This window comes from Heloderma suspectum, chromosome 7 (assembly GCF_057233095.1).
Source record: "Heloderma suspectum isolate Gila_16-S chromosome 7, 16-S_ref, whole genome shotgun sequence".
Classification (NCBI taxonomy): domain Eukaryota; kingdom Metazoa; phylum Chordata; class Lepidosauria; order Squamata; family Helodermatidae; genus Heloderma; species Heloderma suspectum.
In genome coordinates this window covers 35,760,528-35,786,731 of record NC_139464.1, presented here as the reverse complement: position 1 = coordinate 35,786,731, position 26,204 = coordinate 35,760,528, and the positions used below count along the sequence as shown (strand labels likewise).

Here is a 26,204-nt window from a genome sequence, read left to right as displayed (position 1 = left end):
CGTTCAAAGTGCTGAACCCTAGCCCCAAATGGGTTCAGCACCGTGGATAGCTCCTTTAGAGGTCTGGCTGGTACTGACTGAGACCCAGAAGGGATGCACAGCCCCGCTGAAATCGGAGCCACCAGCCTCCCCTGGCTTCAACCCTCTTCCCCTACCCTCGTCCTTCCCTTGCAATTCTCTTGACGTATGCATTTAATCCTCCCTCCCTCTGCCCTCATCATCTAATGATTTTACTTCTCTTTCTAGCCTGGCCCATCCCCAGGGCTTGAGGTGGATTAAAGATAATTATATTATTATTATTTTAGATAGACTTTCACATAACAATGTACCTGGCCTTCAGACTCCTACAAAATTGGTCACCATTAAGGGTGTTACTCTGGTGATGTTCTAACAATGTATCCTGAAAAAGCACAAGATCCAAATTACATACAGCATGTGTTTTATCTCAAACATGTCCACATAATAAAACACTATACATATGAAACACGTAATCATATAATCAACAAAGAGCTGAACTATGGCACACATCCGTTTTGACAAATAGCCTTTATCAAGTTCATATAATTCTGATTCCTTGGGAGGTTTAACAGCGGGAGGGGCACAAGTACAGGATTCCAATAGAAAAAGTTTTTTAAAATGTGTATCTTTGCATACATGTTTGAGACAAAATCATTTTGTATGTAATTTGGGTCTTGTGCTATATTGAGTTACGTATTTAGAAGACCCACATTTTGTTCAGATGCTCTAACAATGCCAGTCATTGTCCAATCTTTCTAACTGTGTGCTTAATTCATTATAATTTCCAGTAATGTCTACAACTCAGTCTCTATGTTTTAAAGTACAATCCTATGCATGTTTAGATAGAAAAACATGCAGAAACATGTTTGGACAGAAAAAAAAGTCCTACAACTCCCAGCATTCCGCAGGGAATGCTGGGAGTTGTAGGACTTTTTTTCTGTCCAAACATGCATTGGATTGCACCCTTAATGACATTAGTCAGAGTGAATTACTGTACAGTTGTAATCATAATGTATTTTTTTTTTTGGTAAGAAAAAATTAAAAAATGCATCCTCTGGCCCAGAAGGTGTTGTGGAAAGGAGAATGTGAGAACTTGGCTCATTCAGAAAAGTGCAGTGCAGCAGGCAGGGCAGGGAAATTTACCCTGAAATATTAATTGCAGTCCCTGCACATCTAAATTGCAACATAGTGATCATGAATATGACTGTTTACAAAGTTTACCCTATATTTTTAAAGAGTACTTAAAAAATGGTCATCATACAAGTACACCCTCATGGAACTACTATTTATAGAAGCACTCAGGGCATATTCCTATGCATGTAACGTGCATAGGATTGTGTCCTAATGCTTTGAAAATACATGAAAGTCAGAGAAACAAGAAATAGCTGGCTGTTGCTTGTATTAAAGCCATAGGCATTAAACAATGGAAATAAAAGAGGACAATATAGAGAAAATACTAGAAACAGCAGAAATAACCAGTATGATAATATCCCATCAATATTTGTTTTCAATTATTACTTGAAGGCTAAAAATCTCTGGCTGGGCATCTTCATAATACACCTTGTTGATGTGGACCTATTGCATATATCTATAAATATGGGCCCAAGATATCAATCTTGAATGGGTTGGGCAGATGTCTTCCCACTCAGCTGATGCTCAGGGCCTATGCTGAGCATTTTTTATCCAGGTAAATAATTACCAGAATTTGATACCAAACTACCAATTCCAGTATGATGTGTGTACACATCAGTGTGGGCAGGTGCTACTATATTAGCAGCATCTCACAGCACTCTTGGAAGAGAATTAGATGGAAAGGAGGCAGGGCTCGGGATGTCGTCCCTCCATGACATCTTAGAAATATCACTACAACAGAGACAGCTAATCAGGGCTTGCCTAAATAGTATATGAGTTCCCTCTATGCCAGAATATATACTAAGGATCCCCAAATAGCTCTCATCTATACTAATATATGATATTTCTATGTTAGCATAGAAATATACTATATACTAATATATTTCCAAGCAGGTGTGAATATGTCCACAGGTTTGTTGTCATGGCTGGGCTCACACTTTATTTGTTGTCATGGCTTAAGAAGCATGCTAGGCTCACACTTTATTTTAGGGGGTGGGGAGGGCTCCCAGGTTATTAAAACAGCAAGGCACAATTCTGTTGGTTTTCAGTTAGGTAGATAAGGTTAATCCAGGCCTGTGGCTATGTTTGCACAACCTTACCTGTCTGTTATTTTGTAGTAACCTTTTATAATGTGATTGCAGTTGACAAACAGCATAGACCTGGTGTTGTAACCTGCAGTCTGTGAGGGGAATGCAACCCACAGCCTAATTTCATGCATCCTCTGGCCTAATTTCATCCAGCGCAGGGTGGCACACAGGAAGAAAGAGAGAGGGTAGGGGGAAATGTAATCCTGTAATGCTGTAAACTCTGCCCACTTTTGACTCTGGCTCCAACTACCAGCTGACTAACACCCCACCAATTGATCCCGTGGCCCTTCATAGGAAAAAGGTTCCTCACCCATTGGTGTAGATGATCAAACTTATAAAAACAAGTTGATACTATATTTATGTTAGTGCAAGGTATTTACTACTGCAGATGAGTAGGGTCAGTACCAGTACTAAATATCTTTTAATATGGCTCCTGGTTTATCTAATTCTGAAAATCTGTTTATACTCTCATTCTTTTTGACAGTTATATTTGCAACATAGTGATACAGTTTGTGTACATTATTACATTTGGAAGTATTTAGTCCAGGGCCCCCATGGGCCTCATGCAGCCTTCAGTGTTGGTCTGGCTGCTCCACTCCTAGGGGTTCTTCACATGGAGCTTTTATCCTGCTATTAAGATTGGTTACTCACGGATGTTTGCGGGTCCTTTAGAGCAGGGGTCCTCAACCCCCGGGCTGTGGACTGGTACCGGTCCGTGGCCTATTAGCAACTGGACCACAGGGGTGTGTGAAACTCCCTCACCTTGGTTCTGCGGGGGGGGGGATCTGTCTCCCCACCCAGAATCCTCGTCGGCCATGGCAGAGCTGCCGGCCGGCTCTGGCCGCTGTTCTTCAAGTAATAGGCTACGTAAATCTTTACGTAGCCAATTACTGCAAAGAATAGGGACGCAAATGGCCGGAAGTCCACCAGCAGAAAAAAACAACCCCGGTCCGTGGAAAAATTGTCTTCCACAAGACCGGTCCCTGATGCCAAAAAGGTTGGGGACCACTGCTTTAGATGACATCGTCAGCCTCCAGGGCGTCTCCTGCACTAAATAACCTTTATTCCATTTTTTAAAAGATCTGAGGTAATGAGCTATCAAATTACAGTGCTTGAGTTCTGCATGAGTTCCCTATTGAGAGGAGCTAGACCACAGCACCATCTAGCAGCTGTACAATGAAATATATGGAAGACTCAGATAAGGGGCGAAAGGGTGGGTGGGAAGGAATCAATCTGCTGTGATCCTGCATTTAAAATGGAAGCAGAAAGCCCTGTTTTAAATGCAGGATTTTAGGCTGGTGTAGATACGCTCCTACCTCCCACTCTGGGATCTTTAACCATCCTGCCTGCAATTCTGGGCCAACCTCCACTCCTGCCCAGGAAGCTTCTGCCATTCCTGCTTAATTGCCATGTGGGGGCAGCTTGGGAGAGAAGGATTAAATCTCCCCTCTCTGCATGGTGCTCTCATGACTGAAATATCTCCCATGCAGCATTAGGCTTATTTAAAAAGCCCCCATTGGCACCAATGGGAACTCTTATTCCTAAAGTAACTGCTGTGCAGGGAGGGGTTGTATCACATGGGGAGATTTAACACATCTCTCTCTGTTGATCCTGATGAAATCTCCCCCTCCCCAGTTGTGCATTTGGTACTAAGTTCCTTAGTGTGTGTGAATGAATGTGTGTGTGTGTGTGTGTGTGTGTGTGAGAGAGAGAGAGAGAGAGAGAGAGGATGAATGGCTGTCTGTGTGTGTGTGTGTGTGTGTGTGAATACATAGATGGCTGTGTGTGTGTGTGTGTGTGTGTGCGTGAATGGATGGAGTTGAGGGGTCTGTGTGTGTGTTTTTCAGAATACTTCCATTGCATGCTAAGAGGATAATGACCAATTAAAGAAATAATAAGACCCAATGAACATGACTACTATGCTTGTGACACCTTTCTTTGTGGTTAAGAGTTTGTCAGTGCCCAACCTACATTTAAAATATTTGTGCAGCCATGTAAAAACTTCAGCTTCTGTTTGTGGCAGATGTGTCAGACAGCTTATTTTCCATGGGCTGTCAGACTGTGAGCAAAGCAGAACTACAAGCAAAACAGAGTTCTTATACATTGACTACTTGTCCATTGCTAATTGGACCTGCCAGAAAATGTTGCAGTATGGAGTGGTCCTGTTCAGGTTTCTAGCCATGCTCTCTTCTAGAATACTTCATTCCATTCTATCCCCTCTTCCATTTTCCCCTTAACAATCATTCATCGTTCTGTACCCACTGAGCATGCCAGTCCTCAATGGGGTGTTTTTGGCTTTCCTTCTTAGGGTTTCCCCCTCTAAAGATTTTGTACTTCTGCAAATCTTGGGATTCTCGTGCTGATACCTTCCTCTTCTGTGTGGATGGTGCCCAAAGGATGGGGGATGGGTTCTGTATTAGTATATAGGATGTTATTGTTTCTTTTCAACATAATTTTCATGAATACATACAAACAAGAAGGTGTGTCTGATTCCTATGTATGTGTACCTTGAACATTCAGTAGAAACCCAAGTTAAGATTTTGAGGTAGTATGAGATCATATCTTTTGAACTGATCTTGTTCAATGTGCAGACATACACAATTGGTCAGGGTTTAGATAGTTCATTTTTGTCCCAATAAAAATATTATGGAGGAAGAGACATTGACAATGTTACTCCATTAAGATGGATTTAATGGAAATACCTGTGGCTGAATCCTGTACAGTTATTCTGCTTAAATCCTTTTGACATCAGTATGAGTAAGCAGCCTGTATACAGGACTGTAGTCACTGGCTCAGTTCAGACATGAGGCAAAATCACAATTAAGGAAGCTTAACTGTGATTTGGTATGATGTCTGAATTGACAAACCATAGTTTGCTGTCGTCTGGCAAACCATATTCAGAAACCATGGTTTGAAAAGGCTTGCAAATTTGCTTTGTGCTTAACTTTGTCTTGTTGTAATGTCTGATTTTAGAAACCATAGTGACAACTGCTGCTGCACCATAAAAATGGGAGGACTGAACAGATGGAAAACAAAAGCAAATAAGCAGCATGGTTTGCTGAGCAGATGGAAAATGAAAATGGACAAGCCACTCTAAACCATGCTTTGTTTGTAGTGTTGGAAGCTCAAGTCATGGTTCTAAAGTATGGTTTAGTGTGACCTTTGAACTGAGCTGTTGTCTTCACGGGATGAAGGATTGTATCCATTGTGCTGAAGCTGTTAAGGATATTTATTCTGCTTTTTCATCTTTCTGTGCCATATCCTCATTTGACATTGGCAATCACTCTGGCAATTATGAGTTGTACAAGTCGATATTTCTCACTAGGCATTATATGACTGAAGTATGATAGCTTATTTTCTGTAAATCTGTAATACAAAATGCAGGGTACAGATCATGTGGTCAATGCCTATGCTCTTAGGCTCTGTGTAGATGTTTGGATCAGTGGGCATGGGCCCTCCCCCCACCTCCAAAGGTTGATTCTATATACATTTGTCATGTAATTAGGGCTAACTTCCTGTTGGGGAATAGGTAGAGTGTAGACTACTAAAGGAAAATATATTGCAAGACATCAGAATAAGAAGTACAACAAATTGAAACAAAATTCCCGCATTGTCGATATATCTACCCTCTCCAAAACATTTGAGCAAATAATTCTCCTGAAAAATTGGCATAATGGATTTCCTATGGAGCCTTTGTAACACTGCACGAATGCAGAAATCATCATGCCTCATAGTAAGTACTTACTTGCTGATCTTGTGAGGGTAAGAGCAGGCTGTAAATCCCTGACTAAGCAAAACACTTTGAGGTCTCTAAGCCATGAGTTATATTTAATGAAGACAATGTGGTTATTGATAATCCACTTTGGCAATTAGAAACAGTAAATAATTAACAGGACCTACCAGTCATAAAATCTAAAAGGCGTGAAATAGTTTGAACTACAGTGCATCCAGAAAAGATTTATAGAGTATAGCAGTTCTTACCATGCTATGAGACTTCCTTATCGTATGTCTTGGGTACCACCCACTCCAACTGCTAAACTGGAAGGTTTACTTTTAAAGTGCCTTGCAACTACAGATCTATTCTTTTAATAGATTAAGAATGTTTTTTTAAGCTAAAAGATAGAATGTGGCATTCGCAGAACATTACAATGAACAGTTTTTTAAGGAGGTTCTGCAAGTTACCCTCACTGCTATTATTAGACAAAGTACCTGGTAAAATTAGGTAGATTCCGAAGAAAGTACTTTTGTGTTGTCAAGAGATGTTTAAACATATATTAAAAAGGCACAGATTTCTCCAGGAAAAATAGGATTGCAGCTTGAGTTAGAAGATCAGTAGGAAAGTTACAGTGCTTAACTAGTAAAATCCTGCAGTGTTTTGGTTCACCAGTGGGACAATTTCTATGTTCAGCTTTTACATAAGTTGAGAAAATATTTACAGTCATATTGGGGTAATGCATAAACACGTATAAGGGTGCACCCAGATCAGCATTGTTGACAAACTGCATGTCATTTCATTTTGTTGTATCCCTTAATGTCCCCACAGTGTCTTTGTATGTTTCTGTATACACTGCAACAGGAGCAACAGCATAACTAGCTGCTACTATGCTGTTGCTGGTATTGGGTCTCAATGCCAGACCAAGGGCACTGGGATCCTTAAGCTTTATCCTTTGGTCTGCAATAGCTCAAAGGGCTGGACTGCGAAGCTTTGATTTTTTTAAAGTATATTTGTTTAGAAGTAGGCTTCAGTAAATCAGTGGGACATTATGAGCACTGATTATCTAGACTCATTTCAGCCTGGGTTTCATCCTGGTTACGGGACTGAATCAACCTTGGTCGCCCTGATGGATGACCTTTATCGAGAGAGGGTTGGGGAGTACAACCCTGTTAATTCTGCTCGACCTCTCATCGGCTTTTGATACCATCGACCATGGTATCCTCCTGGATCGACTCCATGGGATGGGTATTGGAGGCACTATGCTACAGTGGTTCTGGTCCTACCTATGGGGCTGATTTCAGAGAGTAACATTGGGTGACTATTCCTCGGCCCTTTGGCAATTGAGCTATGGGGTATCACAGGGTACCATCTTGTCCCCAATGTTGTTTAACATCTATATGAAGCTGCTGGGAGCGGTCATTAGGGGATTTGGAGCTAAATGCCATCAGTATGCTGATGACACACAGCTCTATATCCCTGTGACATCTGAATCAGGAGAGGCTGTGCAAGTCCTGAATCAGTGCCTAGACTCAGTAATGGGCTGGATGAGGGCCAATAAACTGAAGCTGAATCCTGGCAAGACAGAAGCCCTGTGGGTGAGTGGTTCCCGGGTCCGGGAGATAGGCTCATTGCCTGTTCTGGATGGGGTTGCACTCCCTCTGAAAGATCAGGTCTGTAGTCTGGGGGTACTCCTAGATCCATCATTGTCGCTGGGGCCCCAGTGGTCGCGGCGGCTCGGAGTGCCTTTTACCAGCTTTGGCTGGTTCGCCAGCTACGGCCTCTCCTGGACAGGGATAGCTTGACCACGGTGATACAGGTATTAGTAACCTCAAGACTGGATTACTGCAATGTGCTCTATGTGGGGCTGCCCTTGAAGCTGGTCCAGAAGCTGGAGCTAGTGCAGAATGCAGCAGCTCAGCTGTTGTCGGGAGCTGCCCCTTTTCAGCATGTAACTCCTTTGCTGAGGGAACTGCACTGGCTGCCTATTCGCTACTGCGCCAGGTTTAAGGTATTAGTACTAATGTACAAAGCCCTGAACAACTTGGGACCAGGATACCTGAGAGAGCACCTCCTTCTTTACCAACCTGCTCGGTCACTGAGGTCATCAGAGGGTATGTTCCTGGTGGTTCCACATGGACCCATGGCCCGGTGGGAGTCCACCAAGAAAAGAGCCTTCATTGTGGTGCCCCCCTTCCTCTGGAAATCCCTAACTTCAGAGGTCAGGCAGGCGCCAACATTGTGTTCCTTCCGATGCCTCCTGAAGGCATTGTTCTTTCAAGAGGCCTTCCTTGCAAGACCAGCTATGGTTTGTTAAACTCCACTTTGTTGCGGTTTGTCTTTTTTAAAAAATGTTTTAACTCTTTTAACCATTGTTTTATTCTTTTATCATGTTGTTCAACGCTCCGAAATCTTCTGATGAGGAGCGGTATATAAATATTATACATACATACATAAATCCACCAAATATTATGTGGGCTTAGATCGTATCTGAGGACATTATTTCAAAACTTTTCTGCAAGTGCACAATTACAAAAAATAACTTTTATGAAAAATAGAAACTCTCATAGTCCAAGAAACTTCCTGACTGCATTCCAGAATGATGAATAATTTCAAAGAGTCAGACTGTTCATCCACATTATTTGTGGCAAGTGTGTCCAAAATATGCAATTAAACTCTGAGCTGTGGTGTTCTTTGCTGTAAGATTTTCAACCTCTTCTTTCATTCTTGTACCTTACCAATATATTTAATTAGCTCACCATTGCAATGATGTCTGTGTTATAACCCAAATATGTTTTGTGAATGGCAATTGTTAAGGCAATCATCACAATCTGTACTTTTTGCATTTCAATTCCCCCTGACAACAACTTACAACACCACCTCACCCTAACCCTAACCCCACCCTCAAACCCAGCATGTGTATATAAATGTGTATATAAATTTGAGATTAACACTTCATGTATCTGATGATGTGGACGATTTCCATGAAAACAGAACCCAAAATAAATTTAAGGTGCCACAAGACTCTTTGTTGTTTTGGCTACAACAGACTAATATGGCTACCTCTCTGGAAATTAGCACTAATGCTGTGACACTTGCTAAAATTATTTTATATCATACACATGTTTATGTCTGCTATTTGTTTAAAGTGTGGAGGTGATTTTCAGGCAGAGCATTACCATGGTCCGCTTAAGATGACCACATTATGCCAGAACTTATACTGGAGTAATTAGGTGGTAACCTGTGTTTTTCCAGCAGAAGCATCAACAGCACAATCATAGCAGTAGAAAAGAGATGTAGGATAGCAAAGACAATGGTCACTCCCACACTACAACACCATCACCACCCACAAATTACAAAATCACTTCTGAAAATTTCCTCACTTTACCAATATATGGAAGGAATCAATATGTAAATGACAATAGCAGGAGCAACATGTTAATGTCATTGAAGCCATTCCTTACTCGCTCCCACACACAAGGGAAAAATGTGCTTCCAGAAAGCATTTTTAGTGCCTTCTTCAGTGCACCGAATGCCATAGCTCACTGAGTTAGGTAGGAAGAAACTGCTTAGAGCCAGGAGCGCCAGGCTTCGTACAGAGAGGGAGTTACTTAGAGGTGTGCACATTGCAGAACAACGCCTTTATCTGGGACAAATTTTGATGAATGTTGTCTAGATATGGGGATACAGTGATGCGGTCCCATGGTTGATATCGGAGATGTCTGTTCCCTGGCTGGGTCTTGAATACTGCTGAGGGCATGCAATGATTGGCTACAGAGTTAGTCCTCCATTGTTTCTGGGGAGGGGAGATGAAAAAGAGGGACCCTCTTCTTTAGTTTCAATGGGTGTGTATTTATTTATGACAGTTATTTTGTTCTTTGCAGTGGAAGGGGAATCAGGCTTTTGCCTAGGATCTGAACTTGGCTGATCCTTCTCTATAATCTCCCTGAATCTACAACAGGGTGATAGTATCACTATATCACTGTAACTTTCCTAGAGTTACATCTGTGAAGGGGATTTAGTAGCAGTGTAACTCAAGGATACTATTACACTGTTAGTATGCAAACAAAATTATAACAAGAGTAATTTAGAAGCAGAAAAAGCAGACTTTTTAATACTTTTACTGTGTTGTTTTTCAGATCCAAGCTTTGTTGTGGAGTTGCTCAAAACCAAAACTGTGAAAAGAAAGCTTTCTATATAATAGACAACAAAGAAATCAGTTATATCAGATCCAATATTTGTGTATAGTCATTTGATGCATCCGCAAAACTTCTTCCTTGGAATCTGAAGTGGTAACCAGAACAATATTTCTGAAACAGCATGACTAATTGTAAAGGAAGATCTGTCAGCAAGAAAACAAATGATAAAGCCTATCATGGAGAAGGTTTTGTAAATTGGACTATAAATCTAAATACAATTCAGTCTGACAAGTTCTTGAACCTGCTGATGAGTATGGTTCCAATTGTTTATCACAAAACCCAGGAAGAGAGACATAAGAAAGTGAATGGTCTCTGGCAAGATGGATTACAGCCATCAGGACACAGTTTCAGTGTTAGGACTGATCAACATATGGATTATCATCACTTTTCAGAATCAACTTTTCATCATGGTAGTAATGGACATAATTCATCCAGCTGTAGTCCAAAGTATGATAACCTTGTAAGTTATAATTATGCAGATGCAATTGACACGTCAGAAACAGATGCTATGCTGCAGGACAACAATGTATCTAGTGATGGTGATGAGGATACAATCGTGGAAGGCAGCAGAAAACAGCCAAAAGAGTCTAGTAGCATTATGGCATTGCAGATACTTGTACCATTTTTGCTAGCAGGATTTGGAACAGTGTCTGCTGGGATGGTTCTGGATATTGTTCAGGTTGGTATTTGCTTAATATAGCTTTTATTATACACATGCAGGTTCTTTCTGATGTACTTAATACTAACATTTAGTATGGTCTTCTATATTAAGGCTGAAAAGTGCGTTTCTGATTTTAGTTTTAAAATTATTTTGGGGGTATGTAAGGGCATTTGCATACATATGTAAGGGCATTTGCAAAACAGAATCCTACAGGAGTGGGTTCTGTTTTGCCCCATCTCTGTTCCTGTACTACCATAAATCCCTGGCTTCAGTTTTGCTATAGACTGCTGCTCCTCTTTCATGCTTTTGGCAGATTTTTTGGCTTTTTAAAACATGTTTTTCATGCGGCAACCATATTTGTACAGTTAAATTTCATTAGGTGCCATAAAAAGTGCTTTAAAAAACAACAACAACTTGAAGCTTTACTCTGGATGAGGGGGAGTGGCAACTTGATTGCAACAAGAACCAGCTAATCAGCATTCTGCACAGCTGGCAGTGGAGGGGATCATGAGATATGGTTTCATGATTGTCAGAACGGCCAGCTAATTGGTACTCTTCACAGCTAGTCTATGCTGAATACAGGAAGTGTCAGTTGTACCCAAGCAAAATTTAGTTTGGAAGGTTATATTGCTGTACAAAAGGGATAAGTGCAGATCTATAGTGGGCTCACTGCTTGAAATATGTACATCTGTATGTAGTCTTATATATGTTTTTGCCTTTTGATAGAAGTCCAAACTGCATACATCTTCCTGTTGAAGATACCATATTGCTTGGTTGCACATTTTAAAAGCAGCTTTATTCTTGGTTAAGCAGAACCTAGGCTAGAAGAGATATGAGTATCTTAGGGCACAATCCTGTTGTTTACATCCTCAATGCTTGTAAGCCTCCAAACTCGGAGGCTTATGAGCATCCAGTGGAGAGTGGGAGGAGGACTGGAGGCGATCGTCGCTTCTCTGGTCCTTCCACTCTGCATTTTTGCTAGACGGGCTTTTTTGCCCATCTAGCTGGGGCACTTTGGAGGGGGAGGGAAGGCCTCAGGATAGAGAGAGAGGCCTCAGGATAGCTCACAATAGCTCCCCACCTACCAGAATGCCCCCTTTACTCATTCTTGTCTGAAGTCAAGTTCCTGACCTCCGAGAGACAGCTGGCATTGTTCTTTCCACACCAACTGCAAGGGGGATGGAGCACAAATTCTCTCCTCTGAGATTGGAGCTCTGTCTCCAGCCTTGGATCTGGGAATCCAAAGTGTCCTATGGCTCCTCAGTTGCAGTCTAGGGGCCATAGGATTGCTTTCCCTGCCTTCAAGAAATTATTCTCCCACAATTTGTTATTATATCTCTAGAACTGCTGGTATGTTAATATTCTTAATGCAACTAGTATTTTATTCCCACAGATTTAGGTTGTTTCCAAATGATGCTTTTATTGTGCAGCTGTCCTGCCTCAAACATGGAATTTTGTTGTCTTCCATTTGTAACCCTCCTGTGTTTTCCCACTGCTTCTTAGAACTTTTTTCTTACTGCAGAAAATCTGTTAAGGAGGGAAAGAAAGAATACCTGCTTGATATCTTTTGACTAGGAGCACTGGGGACCCTCTCTCTGGAAACACCCTGAGTAATTGGCTCATTTTTTTCCCAGTTATCCCTAAAATTTGTTTTTCTTGCTTTAGAATGAATTTGCAAAAGAGAATAAATGAGACCAGAATGTTCAAAATACTACAAATTGTAGTATTTTAGGGAAGTGCCTATCACAAGTGCCATGACCTTTATGTGATCTTTTATTTTTTATAAAATATTCACATTCATATTTCAAATTCCTCAGTTTTGCCATTAGATTTGAATTAAGATATGTTATTTAATCTACTATGATATCAATAAACATGGATTTTTGTTGATGCTGTCAATTTGTATGAAAAGTTTCCACTCCTCTGTCAAAATGTCCTCTGCCAAGGAAATTACATATTGTGGAATTCCAAGCTAGTATAAGCAAATAATTTCATGTCCTGTTTTGCATACAGTTGCACCATAGCCTACAGTTCTACTAGCATCTAGGGTGGGGGAAAAGGGCAATATGTATAACTAAACAGTTTCTGTGGTTTAATTTTTACCCCACCTTTATGCAATTATGCGCCCAAGACAACGGAAAGAATTCTATATACCACTACACCAGATAATAGATTAGTGTAGCTAGTTGATTATGCTATCCTCTCACAGTAACAGTGTCAACAATACAATAATAGTAGTAGAAAGGAGAGCTAACATAGTAGTGGTGAAGGTTGCACCAACAGAGATACTAGTACCAGTGCCACCACCAGTCAGTCACGTCACTTCCTAATGCAGGGTTTGTCAGTATCCTATGCTCCTTTGTTCTCATGGGGTGATTGAACAAAAGGAAGTAGAAGGCAGACATCTTTGGCTTTCACTTGACTTCAGTGGGTATGTATTTATTTACAACAACCTTTTTTCCTGTCTCAATTTTATGGCAGTAGGAAAAGCAGGATAGTACCCTGGAAAAAGAGAGAATCCAAAATAAGCTGGCCACTCTTCCAGGCCCCATACGTACCAATTTTCATCCTTTGCACCAGCTTACATAGTGTAACTTTAAGCTGATGTAAATCCCATCGGAACAATATCATAAATTAATTATATCATAGCAAACAGCCAAGGCTTGCACAGTAAGATCATTAAAGTTAGCAAGTGCAACCCCAAATTTATTCTGAGTTTTCCCAGTCAGCAGCTTTTCTTACTGAACCTGCAAGCTGCTTTTTTAAGCAGATGGATGAGAAAAATAGCATGTGGACCAAATGCAACTTCCATTTTAGCAGCTGTTGTTATTTTGTTGCATAAATGAAGCTCTAGGTACATGCACAACTTTAACGTGAATCTCTCTCTCTCTCCCCTTTGGATTTTAGCCAAAGGATTAATTTTCATTCCATCATTACCTACCTTGTTTCTATCAAAAAGTTCTGAAACTGCTGAATTGATTTGAACCTATAAGGTGTCATTTGAAAGACCTTGGTGTGTAGGCTGTATTATACAGTGGCATAATAAAAGCTGCTCATTTATCTTGGAATTTCAATTTTAAGGTCTCCTATGTCTTCCTAGCCCTCAACTGCTTAGTCCAAGAATGACCTGTCCTGTAATGATGGAGCAGCTAAGCCAATCGCAGCAAGAGAGGCTATGACATCTCTGTCTTGCAAGTCCAACTCTGATATCAAAAGAGATTAGCCACTCAGATACTGGATGACACTAACAGTCTTTGGGCTTTGAATATACTAATTAAGTAATATTGGCAAAAGAAACAACATGTCTGTGTATTCAGTAACGATCTGTCATGACTCCTTACAGGAGTGTTTCTGTACTGCTGAAGGTGTTGATATTGGATAAGATACATTAGATATCAACTGACTTAGGGGTGCTGGAAAAATTTAAGATGGACTAAAATGAGCTCGGATTTCTAAGAATCTGACCTGCGGAATCCACTGCAGAGTGACCCCCCTCAGGCCGCATGGAGTCCGTGGACTTTTGGATGTTATTTTTACTTTTCTGAAATTTACATATTTATTTGTAGGAAAATACACAAGTTTCTGCTAAGGAAAAGTTGAATGGAATGGGGGACAATATGCTAAATGTTACGTTCTAAAGTAAATTACATAAATTGTTACAAAACCTCTTACGTAATTATTTGTGTATTTTTCCACGTGATCAAAAAATTTTTGCATTTGTCTATGAGCGGACAATGGAAGAAAAGGTGCCTGACCATCTGCAAAACACAGACAGAATGGGTTTTACACAGTCCGTACATCCCTAAACTGACTTGATCTTCATTAGTTGCTGAAGTACTTTTGTATTTTTGAATCTTCTGTCATTATTTCTGTCGTTATTTAAAAACATTTATTTTAATGTTATATCATGTTTTTCATTCATTAAATAGCATTGGGAAGTCTTCAAAAATATTACTGAAGTTTTCATCTTGGTTCCTGCACTGCTTGGTTTGAAGGGGAACCTGGAAATGACTTTGGCATCTCGACTATCTACAGCTGTAAGTATTTGTAGTATTTTGAGGCTGGGGTAGTTGATACTGACAGCTTTTTGTTATATTGGGGTACCTGTCACATTTATTGAGATCAAAGTCTGTGGCCTCCACCTCACTTGAGGTGGCTACCTAGCCCTTAACAGACTTGGCTTAGTATCTGGAAAGGAAGAGGCAAAAACCTTAATTTGCTCACAGTGGTCTCAGAGTTGATAATCTAGTTTCTCACTGGCCATCCCTCAAGAGGCAAGCAACATTTGACTAATGAATTGACTGTCCTTTCAATCTTACACCCCACCCCATAGTACATTACACCCAATCTTTTGTCAGGTTGGCTGAATGAGGACAGGCACCATCAATCCTTTTTTGTCTTCACACTTCTATATGAACATTTCTGCAAAATGTACAATAATAGAAAATACTCTGCAATTTCTTAATTCAGAAAGTATTAAAATAATATTAGAATTTGTCCATTTACCTCTTTATAGGAGTATAATGGTTTTAAAACTCTATAAATTAAGTGAACATAGAATAAGCCCATCTTAAAACAGTTTTGAATAAGGACATAGTCAAGCAATGAGATTACGTAGTGACCTTTAAAGGGAATCCCAACAATCAAATCAGTCACATCAGAATGGTGTCATGAGCGGGAGGACCAACACTGATTTAGGTTTTTTAGGCTGCAATCCTATGCACACTTTCTTGGGAGTAAGCCCCTTTGAACAAAATGGCTCTTACTTTTGAGTAGGCATGCATAGGATTGCACAGTTAGTTGCATATAATTAAAAATCCTCATAGCATTCTTATAAACTGGCAGCTGAACTAAATAAATTGAGACAGCAATCCTAAATAATGAGAGTAATGGCAATTACTTCCGAGTTGACATTTACAGGGTTTGCTGTTATTCTGCTAGATTCTTACTGTGAAATGAGTACCAACAGTGTAGGATTCCGTTTTTGTTTCTCTTCCTTTTTTACTTGCCAACTTCAGTTTGAGGAGCCTTATACATAAAAGGAAACTCAAACGTGCTGTTACAAAGTTATTAGTAACATTTTTATTAAATTAAATGAGTTTAAAAAAGATTCCAGTTTTATAAGTGTTTCACAAATAACCATGTTAATAACGGCAGAGATTCGCAACATATGACCCACAGATGATGTGGAACCACCTCCTTCTTTTCTAGCAGTTTTGGATTGCCAGTCAAAATCTGATCATGTGCTTCAGTTTTCCCCAAACAGGTATACAATCCTTAAATGTGCTGAGACAATGTTAGCATAAAGTACTCATTACCAAATTCATTGTTAAACTCTATTATTGCTTTTTACAGGTAAATGTTGGGAAAATGGATTCTCCAATTGAGAAGTGGAATCTAATAATTGGTAATTTGGCATTAAAACAGGTAAGGATTCATAAGAGTTTTAAAAAAGTCATAAATGCAGGGCAAATACCACCTTGATCCTCTTGTGTTCTAGCAGTGATAGCAAAGTCATAGCTGTTGTATTCAAATGATTCGCATATTGTTTACACTAAATGAATTTTATAGGATTTTGAGAGGTTACATAATATTATAATTGTATATCTAGTCAGAGTTGGGACATTTTTTAAAAGTCTTGTAACAAAGATTTACAGCAATGCTCTGTGGAACATACAATCACTAAGTATCCTGCAGTTCAGGTGTGAAGATTTCTCTTTTAGGTTATTTTTTTTAGTATCTACTATTATTAAAACATAGACTCAGGCATGTTCCAGAATGAATTAACTAGTCCTGTTCCAAAATGCTTTTATCTGCTGCTATTTTAAACTTTTTAAAATTATTATTACTTGTTACTTATGTTTTAATGTTTTAGGCTGCAATCTGAAGCAAACCTATTACGAGTAAGTTTCATTGAACTAAGTGGGATTTAATTTGGGGTAAACATTCTTAGGATTTTACTGTACATGTTTTTATTTTGTAACCTGATCTATGTGTCCACAAACAAAAAAGCAGGGTAAAAATAACAAATCAAATCAAAATCAAATCACCCTATACACGAACATCTTTCTATTAATCTCATTTAATTCCTTTCTTTGGTCTCAGAGTTTTACTTAGCAACTTTTTTCTGCTCTCATAATAACCTGGATTCACCAGCTTAGTAGTGTGGTGATGTTCTTCAGGCTTTTGGAACCCTGGAGAGTTTGAAAAAACAACAGCAAAAACAAAAACTCAGAAGTGAAGCAAATAAGCTTCACTTCTGCAAAAGAGAAAACTAATAACGATATCTTCTTCAGCTGGAATATATAGGTGAAATGAATAAGTATTGTGGTGTTTTTCTTCCAGTTGGGTATAATATGAGTCTCACTGTCTTCACATGTTTAACTGAGCAATCCAAAGAGGGTAGGGGAAGGAGAATCCATGGTGGAGGAACTGCCAAATTCCAAGCCCTGCCAGGTTCAGGCTCACAAGGTGGGAGGTGGGGGCAGCTGGAGGGAAAACATGTATGCCAGCTCAAAGCCTCTCTGAATCTGCATCCAGGATGTCTCCTTTTTCCTGGTACTGTCGTCGGAGCACTGTTTATACAGAGGAAAACTTTTCTAATGCTACATATTTTATGTTTGTAGGTACAAGCAACAGTGGTTGGTTTTTTGGCAGCTGTGGCAGCAGTTATACTGGGCTGGATTCCTGAGGGCAAATACCGCCTTGATCACTCAGTCCTCTTGTGTTCTAGCAGTGTAGCAACAGCCTTCATAGCATCCCTTTTACAAGGTAAAAGAAATATTTCGTTACAATTTTTTTTTGAGGCGAACACCATTCATTCTAACATTACAAATATTTTGCGCAGTGTTTAGACCAGTGGTCAATTTCATTCTGCCTATATTCTAGCCAGTTGGAAGTATATACAGGGATATATTGCAGGTAGTGCTGACTTTGTATTTTTAAAACCCATAATCTTAGTTCATTTTGGCTCAGGCTGCTTTATTTTTGATGTAGTATTCCCTATTATGACTGAACCTATAGACCACAATCCTTCCCAACTACCTGACATCACTTATTTTGTGATAGGGATAGCCTATCCAGATAGGCTCTGGATAGGGGCGAATGCTCCTTCCTTGTTCTCCTCGACCTCTCAGCAGCTTTTGATACCATTGACCATGGTATCCTCCTGGACCACCTGGAGGGGTTGGGCATTGGAGACACCGTATTACAGTGGTTCTGGTCCTTCCTCTCCGGCAGGTACCAGAGGGTAGCACTGGGAGAGGAGGTTTCGGACCCATGGCCACTCACTTGTGGGGTGCCACAGGGTTCTATCCTCTCCCTGATGCTATTTAACATCTATGTGAAGCCGCTGGGGCTATCATCAGGAGGTTTGGGGTGCGGTGTCATCAATATGCGGATGACACGCAGCTCTACCTCTCATTTAAATCTTCACCAAGGTTGGCCGTAGAAACCCTGTCCAAATGTCTGGAGACAGTGAGTGGCTGGATGGGGAGGAATAAGCTGAAGCTGAACCCTGACAAGACCGAGGTACTTTTGGTGGGAGACAAGAGGAGGCTGGGGGATGTTGACCTGGTGTTGAATGGGGTACGGCTACCCTTGAAAGACCAGGTCCGCAGCCTGGGGGTCATTTTAGACTCCCAGCTGTCCATTGAGGCTCAGGTGTCAGCTGTGAGCCAGACAGCACTGTACCAACTCCATCTGATATGGCGGCTGCGCCCCTACCTTCCCAACCATCTTCTCCCATCGGTAGCACATGCCCTGGTCTCCTCTCGTTTAGACTACTGTAATGCGCTCTATGTGGGGTTACCCTTGAAGACGGGTCGGAAGCTGCAGCTGGTACAGAATGTGGCGGCTCGCCTGATTAAAGGCAGCCGTCGGCTGAAGGAGTTGCACTGTGTCGGGAGCGCCCTTGCTGCCTTCTGAAATCCTCAAGTAGCCAGAATCAACACACAGATGATAGGGCTCTTTTCCAAGGCTTTATGTCCATTCAGCCTAATGATGCTTACAGATGCTAATCGCCTGAGCCTAATGAGGGAAACTTAAGAGAGCTGCCTATCTGGGGTTTCTAGCCTTAGGGAATCAGTTGGTCTCCGTTTTGGAGGGGAAAGGCGGGAAGCCTCTGAACTTAAGGGCTAGGAGGCGAAAGTCCACCCCTTTCCCATGGGGCATCGGGGCGCAGCTGTTGATGTCCTCTTGCCGCCCTCCATCTCTTGCTTGTCCCTGCACCAGCGCCTAGCATCCCGAAGCTCCAGTTGTCCCTCCCCCTGCCTGCCAGGGTCGCTACCACTCTCAGGAATGTGAGCAGGGAGGGGCTGTCCCTCCAGCGGCACCTCTGAAGAGCACGCGGGTTCCTCTCCCATGGTTTCTATCTCTTCCTCAGAATCAGAACTGGTTTGGGGCTCTATGGGCTCTGTAACCCTGACACACTGGTTACCAGTTGTTTTCCGCACCAAATTCAAGGTGTTGGTTTTGACCTTTAAAACCCTATATAGTTCCGGGCCAGTCTATCTTAAGGAGCACCTCCAGCAACACCAGACAGGCTGCTTAACAAGATCAGCCTTGGATGGCCTTCTGTCTGTCCCATCAGCCAGGACAGGTAGACTGGTGAGGACAAGGGAAAGGGCCTTCTCTGTGGTGGCCCCCACTCTGTGGAACTCCCTCCCTAGGGAACTCTGCCATGCCCCCTCTTTAATGAGCTTCTGTCACGCATTAAAAACGTGGTTGTTCAGGCAGGCATTTGGGGTGGGTTAGGGTATTTTTAGAAATATGATGTTTTTAATGTAGAATTCTATTATTTTAAACTGTTTCTATTATTGGACATTGCCCAGAGTGGCTGGGTGACCAGCCAGATGGACGATTAATAAATTTAATAAATAAATACATAAATAAAATATTTTTATTTTCTTTGGTACTGGCACTACCTTTGTTATATACATATAATACAAGTAAAGAAAATATAACATTTATCTGAACCTGCTAATGCTCTCATACTTGTTAGTCATGAAAATATTTGCTGTTTTAGGTAGTGGGCCAATAGATGCTGATGTTGATGATGTCATGCACATTGATAGCATTTTACAAGGTGCAAGTCAACAGGTTCTTGCCCTTGCCCAATCTACAACTGAATTCAAAGAAGGCAAGGAAGGAAGGGAAGGGAAATGGAGGCAGGAATGAACAGGGGATTTATTTCAGTTACATATACTTAGGATTGATTTCTGTAGGGTATGGGGACCTAATACCCTTTGTAAACAAACCTTGCAAATAAGTCCACAGATGTTACTAGCAGTACACACAACTTTTACTAGTCTATTTACACACACCTATGTTAATAATTTGTGGATGCCACTACCTGAACCCTTTGTTAAGGTTCTTATCCGCAACCATGTCAGTGGCTTTTTACATGTTCTACATCCCCAGTTTCAGTTGAAGCCCTCCACTTCTTTCTCTTCTCCACACTCCATCCCTACCCCATATTCAGCAAAACAAATTCACTCACTAAAATAATTATGTATCATAGGGAAATCTGAAAAATAACTGAAGACATGAAATTAAGAAGATATGTGTGATCCAGCTTGAAATAAATAACATAGTTATTAGAAAGTTGCATGAAATAAAACTGAGAGCTTTTACAAATGTAACAAGATTTTAAAAATCACATAGCTCAAAGTTTTTTCATTATTCCATTAGTTTATTCAAAATGTTTTAAATAAAAAATTCCAAATAATATCAGTGTAATACTGATTTTTCAACAGTCTTTGCATAGATGTAATTCAGGATGATTATTTTTCAAAATTATTCTGCTGTTTTGATAATGAATGGCTTGCTGATTGGAGACATAACAAATTAAGTTTAGCTCAACAATAATAAATGCAAGTCCAAGTAAATGGGATCTGTATATAGGAATGTTAAGTTAATAAGTTGTGCAAACTTTAATAAAGATCTTTCTGGGGTTTACTGTATTTAATTTGTACTGTTTGTAAACAGAAATCATTACAAATGATTTCTTCATATTAAATGCATTCATAAGTAGAGTTGTTTTTAACAGGAAACTGAGGAAGATGTAAATTAAATAAAAGCACACCACTGAGCTGGAAAAAAGAGGACTTTTTGAGCTCTTCTAAAGTTTCCCAGTTTGTAATTGCACCATGTGATTGACATAGTTTCTGTTTATGATGGTTCTAGGAATAATAATGGTTGGTGTTATTGTTGGGTCTAAGAAGACTGGCATAAATCCTGACAATGTTGCAACACCTATTGCAGCAAGCTTTGGAGACCTTATCACTCTTGCCATACTTGCTTGGATAAGTCAGGGTCTTTATGATTGCCTTGGTGAGTATTCTTTCTTTCAAAGGATTTGTGGTAAATAATTTACTAATTTAAAATATCTGAACTTTTTTTCTGCATAGAAAAAAACACATGAAAACATAAAATATTTAATTGTTAAAAGAAAGGAATCAGTAAAGAAGACTATTTGTACTTAAAATGTAGATTCCTAACCTGGCTATTGATACTAACCTGATACTTCTGCATCAGATCATTATAGTTGTCTAGCACCTCTGAGTCCTTCTTCAGGAACTCCTTCCTCCAAACAATCATTTCTGGACTAAAAAGTAAATTTCCCACCCTACTTTGAACATTGAGATCCCATCTCAACCTACACTGACCATATTGAGTATATATAAGGGGTTTGCCTCTCCTTTAACAATATAAATGTGTTAACATCCAAGTTGATCAGCAAGGGTTGATAGTCACTTTCTGGTTTATCCCCCACATGCAATTTCTTAAAATAGGGAACTGCTGTGGGTGATAACAATATATAATCGATGACACTGACACCTCTGGCAGAGGAGAAAGTAAACTGATGTTCCATGGTTTTCTTCACATGGAGATTTTATCCTGCGATTGAGATTGCCCCTTCATGGAAGTTTGCGGGCTCTTTATATGATGCCGTGAACCTCCAAGGCGTCTCCGGCACTAAATGCCCTTTGTTCCATTTTTAAATAGTTCACAGATAATGAGCTATCAAATTACCCCATTGTGTTCTGCTTGAATTCCCTTCATGAAAAGAGGAAAAGGGGCAAGAAGAGGAGCAAGATTAATGAAAGATAATGGAAGACTCAGATACAGGGAGAAGGAGGGGGAAAAGGAAGCGGGTGAAAAAGGGAGTCGTCGTGATCCTGCATTTAAAATGGAAGCAGAAAGCCCCATTTTAAGTGTAGGATTTTAGGCTGGTGTAGAGATGCCCCATGTCTCCCATCCCTGATCCATTGCAAATGGCTAACTGGTACTTAAATAATCTTTAACAGCTTTATACCTGGTTCATTAATGATCTTATCTTCTGATATTCACTGGTCCTCATTCGATAAAGCAATTTGTCCTGCCAAAGCTGCATTACTATCTCCTATTCTGCCATTAAAATCATTGAAATTAAAACCTTTGCTAAGAAATTGCAACAAAAACCCTCTACAGCTGATCATGGTAGTAAGAAACATAGTGGGAAAGTGTGAACACAGCAGGGAAAGAAATGTGGAAGTATGAACTCCAACCCACTTTTTAAGATTATAGAAAAAATGGATGCTATTAGCAAGGCTAACTCTAATGAATCTAGGCATCAGGATAAACAGAGAAACGTAACAAGAAAAGAATCCCATGGGGTAGGAGATAAATCAGAGAATTATACAATCAATGGTAGGAAAGACGTTAAAGAACTGGATCTATCAAATAGCACAGAGGTTGCAGTGCAAGAGGATAGTGTCAATTGTGAATCTCCACCCATAGTAACAAGGATTTATCCATTTGAAGAGGAGAGGCTGATAAAACCTAGTATAAAACAATCACGATCTAACCTGAAATTAGTATCCAAACAGGGTGAACCTCTAACTAACCCTATTCCAGTTTTGATGAGGAATAGAGAGATTATATTTAGGTCTATGAAGAGGAGGAGAAGTAGGAAGAATAATGGTTTGGTTAGGTATAGCCTAATGAATCCTAATATGATCCTTGTTCCCCCAAGTCGATGGCATGATTGGGGGCAGAAGCTATTAGCAGATGGCCACAGATCCTAGAGTGTGTGGGGTTAGATCCATGATCTGCCTTCTGTGGACGGAAGGGCTCTGCTCACAGAAGGTGAATCCACCCAATCTTTGGGCATCCCGCTCACCCCCTTTCCCCTTGCACCACAGCTCACCTCATTGAGCAGGGTCCCCTGATTCTTTGCACCACATTTTCAGGGGGCTGGAGGGACCGCTATGAGGAGAAGGGGCAGATAAGTCCACTACTGCCAGCCCAGGTGTATTCATCTAAATCTGGATCCAAGCCATAGCCTGTGCCTGCATGTATATCCATTCACACCCTTTTTACATTCTGCATTTTTTAATTAATTGTTTATTGCAAATTTCAACAAAAACAAAACAGATCAGAAAAAGGGAAGAAATAAACAGCATATATATATATATAGTATAACTACATGCATTAAGAGTATCAATTTCAATAGACTACAGCATTCTAGAAACAGTGGATTATATATGAATTTCAGTAAAAGCAGACCAAATATCCATACAGGCGACTGGTGTCTATATACCACCCTTTTGAATGATGATAGCATTGTTAGGCCTTCAATCCACTGCATTATAGATGTGAGCATTTATCCTTCCAGTATTGTAATATCAGTCTTTTGGCTGTCAAAAGGGCACAGAGAATCCATTTACGCTCATCACGTGTTAATTTCCAGGAAGCAGGTAAATAATTTAAAAGAACATGTACATAAGTAAATATTAAAGAGTGTTCCTATAGAAAGTTTATCTGTATAATAAGATCCTCCCCAAAAGAGGCGTGTATTGGGCATTTCCAAAATATATAGTTAAAAGAAGTGTTAGCTATATTACACCTCCAACAATTAACCAAGTCAGACAAACCTTTATTAAAGAGACATTGTGGTGTCCAGTAGATCCAAAACAAGAGTTTTTGCTGAATAAGACATAACCTTCTGCATTTTAAAAGAGGTGTCTTTCAATATTCAAGCAAAAACACCTGTCAACATATATTGGTGAAAATATGGGAATGCTAATTAAGTAATTTGGTGCTGCTGTTGTACTAAGACACTCCTGGAAATGCAAAAAAGGGTAAATAAGGTTCAAAATATGAATGATGTGGGCCAATCTCTATTTGCTGGGAAGATGGGTTCAAAAGAGCATAGAAACTGTGATCTGAGATTAAAAAAAAGGTGAGCGGCAGCGGATGAGTAAAAGAGGAAGATCTCAGTCTACCCCAGAGTGCTGCAATTTATAATGCATGGAAGTATGCACTGAGTAAGATAGTGTTCTACCACCTTTTATGCCTGCTGAATAAAGGGGGTAATTTAGACTGGACGTACAACGCTGAGCAAACAAGCTAATCACATTAGTAAGTACAACAGGGTACATTTAAAAAAATCAAATGCGAAAAACAACTGTGGTTTTTTTAAAAAAAATATGACAGGGGACAGAACCCTATTTGGATTAACAGAGACTCTTTCAGTTCTCTCTACCGAAGGTATAATACTTATAATTTTAAACTAATTTTAAGTGTCATCTCAGTGTTATTAATTTGCTGTTTTCTTTTTGGGACATCACTCTAGTTTAACACTAGATACATTGATTGTTGCTACCTGCTTTTGAGAATGACTTTTTGACCTATCTTCCAAAGGGAGGCAAGGTAGCCCTCTTCACAGACTAATCAGAAATTATGCTCACATAAAAGAACTCCACCAACCTGCCCCATTCCAGAAATGAGTGTTTCAGCTCTTTTGGGGACTTGCCCTTGGAAGCACTAAATCTGGGTTCTGCAAGCTGCTGGTGCCCACTTGCAGAAGGGAATTGGCAGGGCTGGCCACTCACAGAACAGAAGCAGCAGTAGGCCCTGTTCGCAGATGGGCAGCGTTGGATACTGCCTTTTGTTTTTGTTTTTTAAAGATTAAAATATATTTATTTTTAATGACCACACTGAACCTGCTGCTGCCTGCTCTTCTAGCCCAGTCAAACTGGTACTGCTAGCCACTGGGATTCTGTGTACTTCTGCTCCTTATAGGCATATTGTAAGAAAGAAAGTGGAGAAGAATTTATTTATCTCTCTGCCTTACCTTTTTAGCTACCACATTCTCTCTGTCTCTCTGTCTCTGTCTCTCTCATTCCTTCCCTCCCACATGCATGCACACACACATCCCTTTTCTCCTTGTGGTTTGTCTGGGCATTAGATAAAGTATTGGTTTCCTCTCTAGCAGTGGGGTCATAAGCCGGAATTGATTCTGCCCTAATCTAAGAAACTATCAGTGGCACAACCACCATTTAAAAAAAGAGATAATGCGAAAAAAAGAGGGGGGAAAAGTGAAGAAATAGGTTACAGATATATGGTGAATTATCTTTGGGTCCTATATTGCAAGGTAAAAGCAAGTCCAAAAAGATTGAAGACTGTTGTTCATGTTTCATCCTTACCAGAGCGTTGCTAGGGTCTTAAAAGATCCGGGGCACAGGCCCATAATACACACACACACACACACGAGTCTAAGCGCACGTCTAATGTGTGTGTGTGTGTGTGTGTGTGGTGCATGCATGCAGTGTGCTTGCGTGTGTGTATAGATTACATACATACGTACATAAGAAGTGTGCACTGACCCCCCACCCCACTTCAACTCAGACCTCAATTCAGCATTTTGGAAAACATCCCACTTCTGCTCAGGCCGATTTGTAGTTGGACCACTTCAGCTCAGCACCAAACCTGAGTCAAGGTTTAGAAAAATGAGTCTTTATGCTTCCTGTTGACTACCATGGGAAATTAGAAAAAAAAACCTAACTTTTTTCTCTTGGTCAGAACTGGATAATTTCAGGCATAGTAGCCCCCTTGAAGAGGATTACACCTGCCCAATGTCAGAAAAATAGGTGCAGGGCTTATATTTTGATTTTCTTTTAAAGGAAACTACCAATAATATTTTAATTCCTTGGGAAATTTGGATAAAAATTTCAGGATTCATTGCCCCATCAGAGGAGATCATGTCTGCCAAATTTCAGAATGATAGCCACAAGGGTTTTTGTGCAAGGGTGGCCTTGACATTTTGAGGTCTCCAAAAGAGGACATACTTATCTCCTTGTGGTCCTTGTGGTCCATTGTGGTCCTTGTGGACCATTGTTCTGAAAGTTACAGACAGCCTAGAGTTGTCCCTAAGTAAGAAACCAGCAAAGTTTCAGAAGGGTGGTGCAGCAGTTCATGTGGAAGGGGAGTTCTCCAGTTTGGGGGAGGGAGAGATTTGCTTTCCCTTCCATTCACCCCTTCCCCAATAGCTTTTGGGTAAATTTGTATGAAAATGCACCTCATTGGAGGTGTCCCCCAGGCAAAAAACCTGCAAAGTTTCTGAAGGATAT

The 26,204-nt window shown here is 40.3% G+C and overlaps 1 protein-coding gene across 3 annotated transcripts in view; it reads left to right on the top strand.

Moving 5' to 3' along the window:
* SLC41A2 (solute carrier family 41 member 2) overlaps positions 1–26,204 on the top strand; it is a 63,126-nt gene that overhangs the window by 4,942 nt on the left and 31,980 nt on the right. For all 3 annotated transcript variants that reach the window (XM_084809651.1, XM_084809653.1, XM_084809654.1), the window contains exons 2-6: positions 10,089–10,827; positions 14,739–14,846; positions 16,165–16,236; positions 17,436–17,580; positions 20,995–21,141. In XM_084809651.1, the coding sequence (XP_084665777.1) occupies positions 10,270–10,827; positions 14,739–14,846; positions 16,165–16,236; positions 17,436–17,580; positions 20,995–21,141 (1,030 nt within the window). In that variant the 5' untranslated portion in view covers positions 10,089–10,269. The remainder of the gene's footprint in view (positions 1–10,088; positions 10,828–14,738; positions 14,847–16,164; positions 16,237–17,435; positions 17,581–20,994; positions 21,142–26,204) is intronic.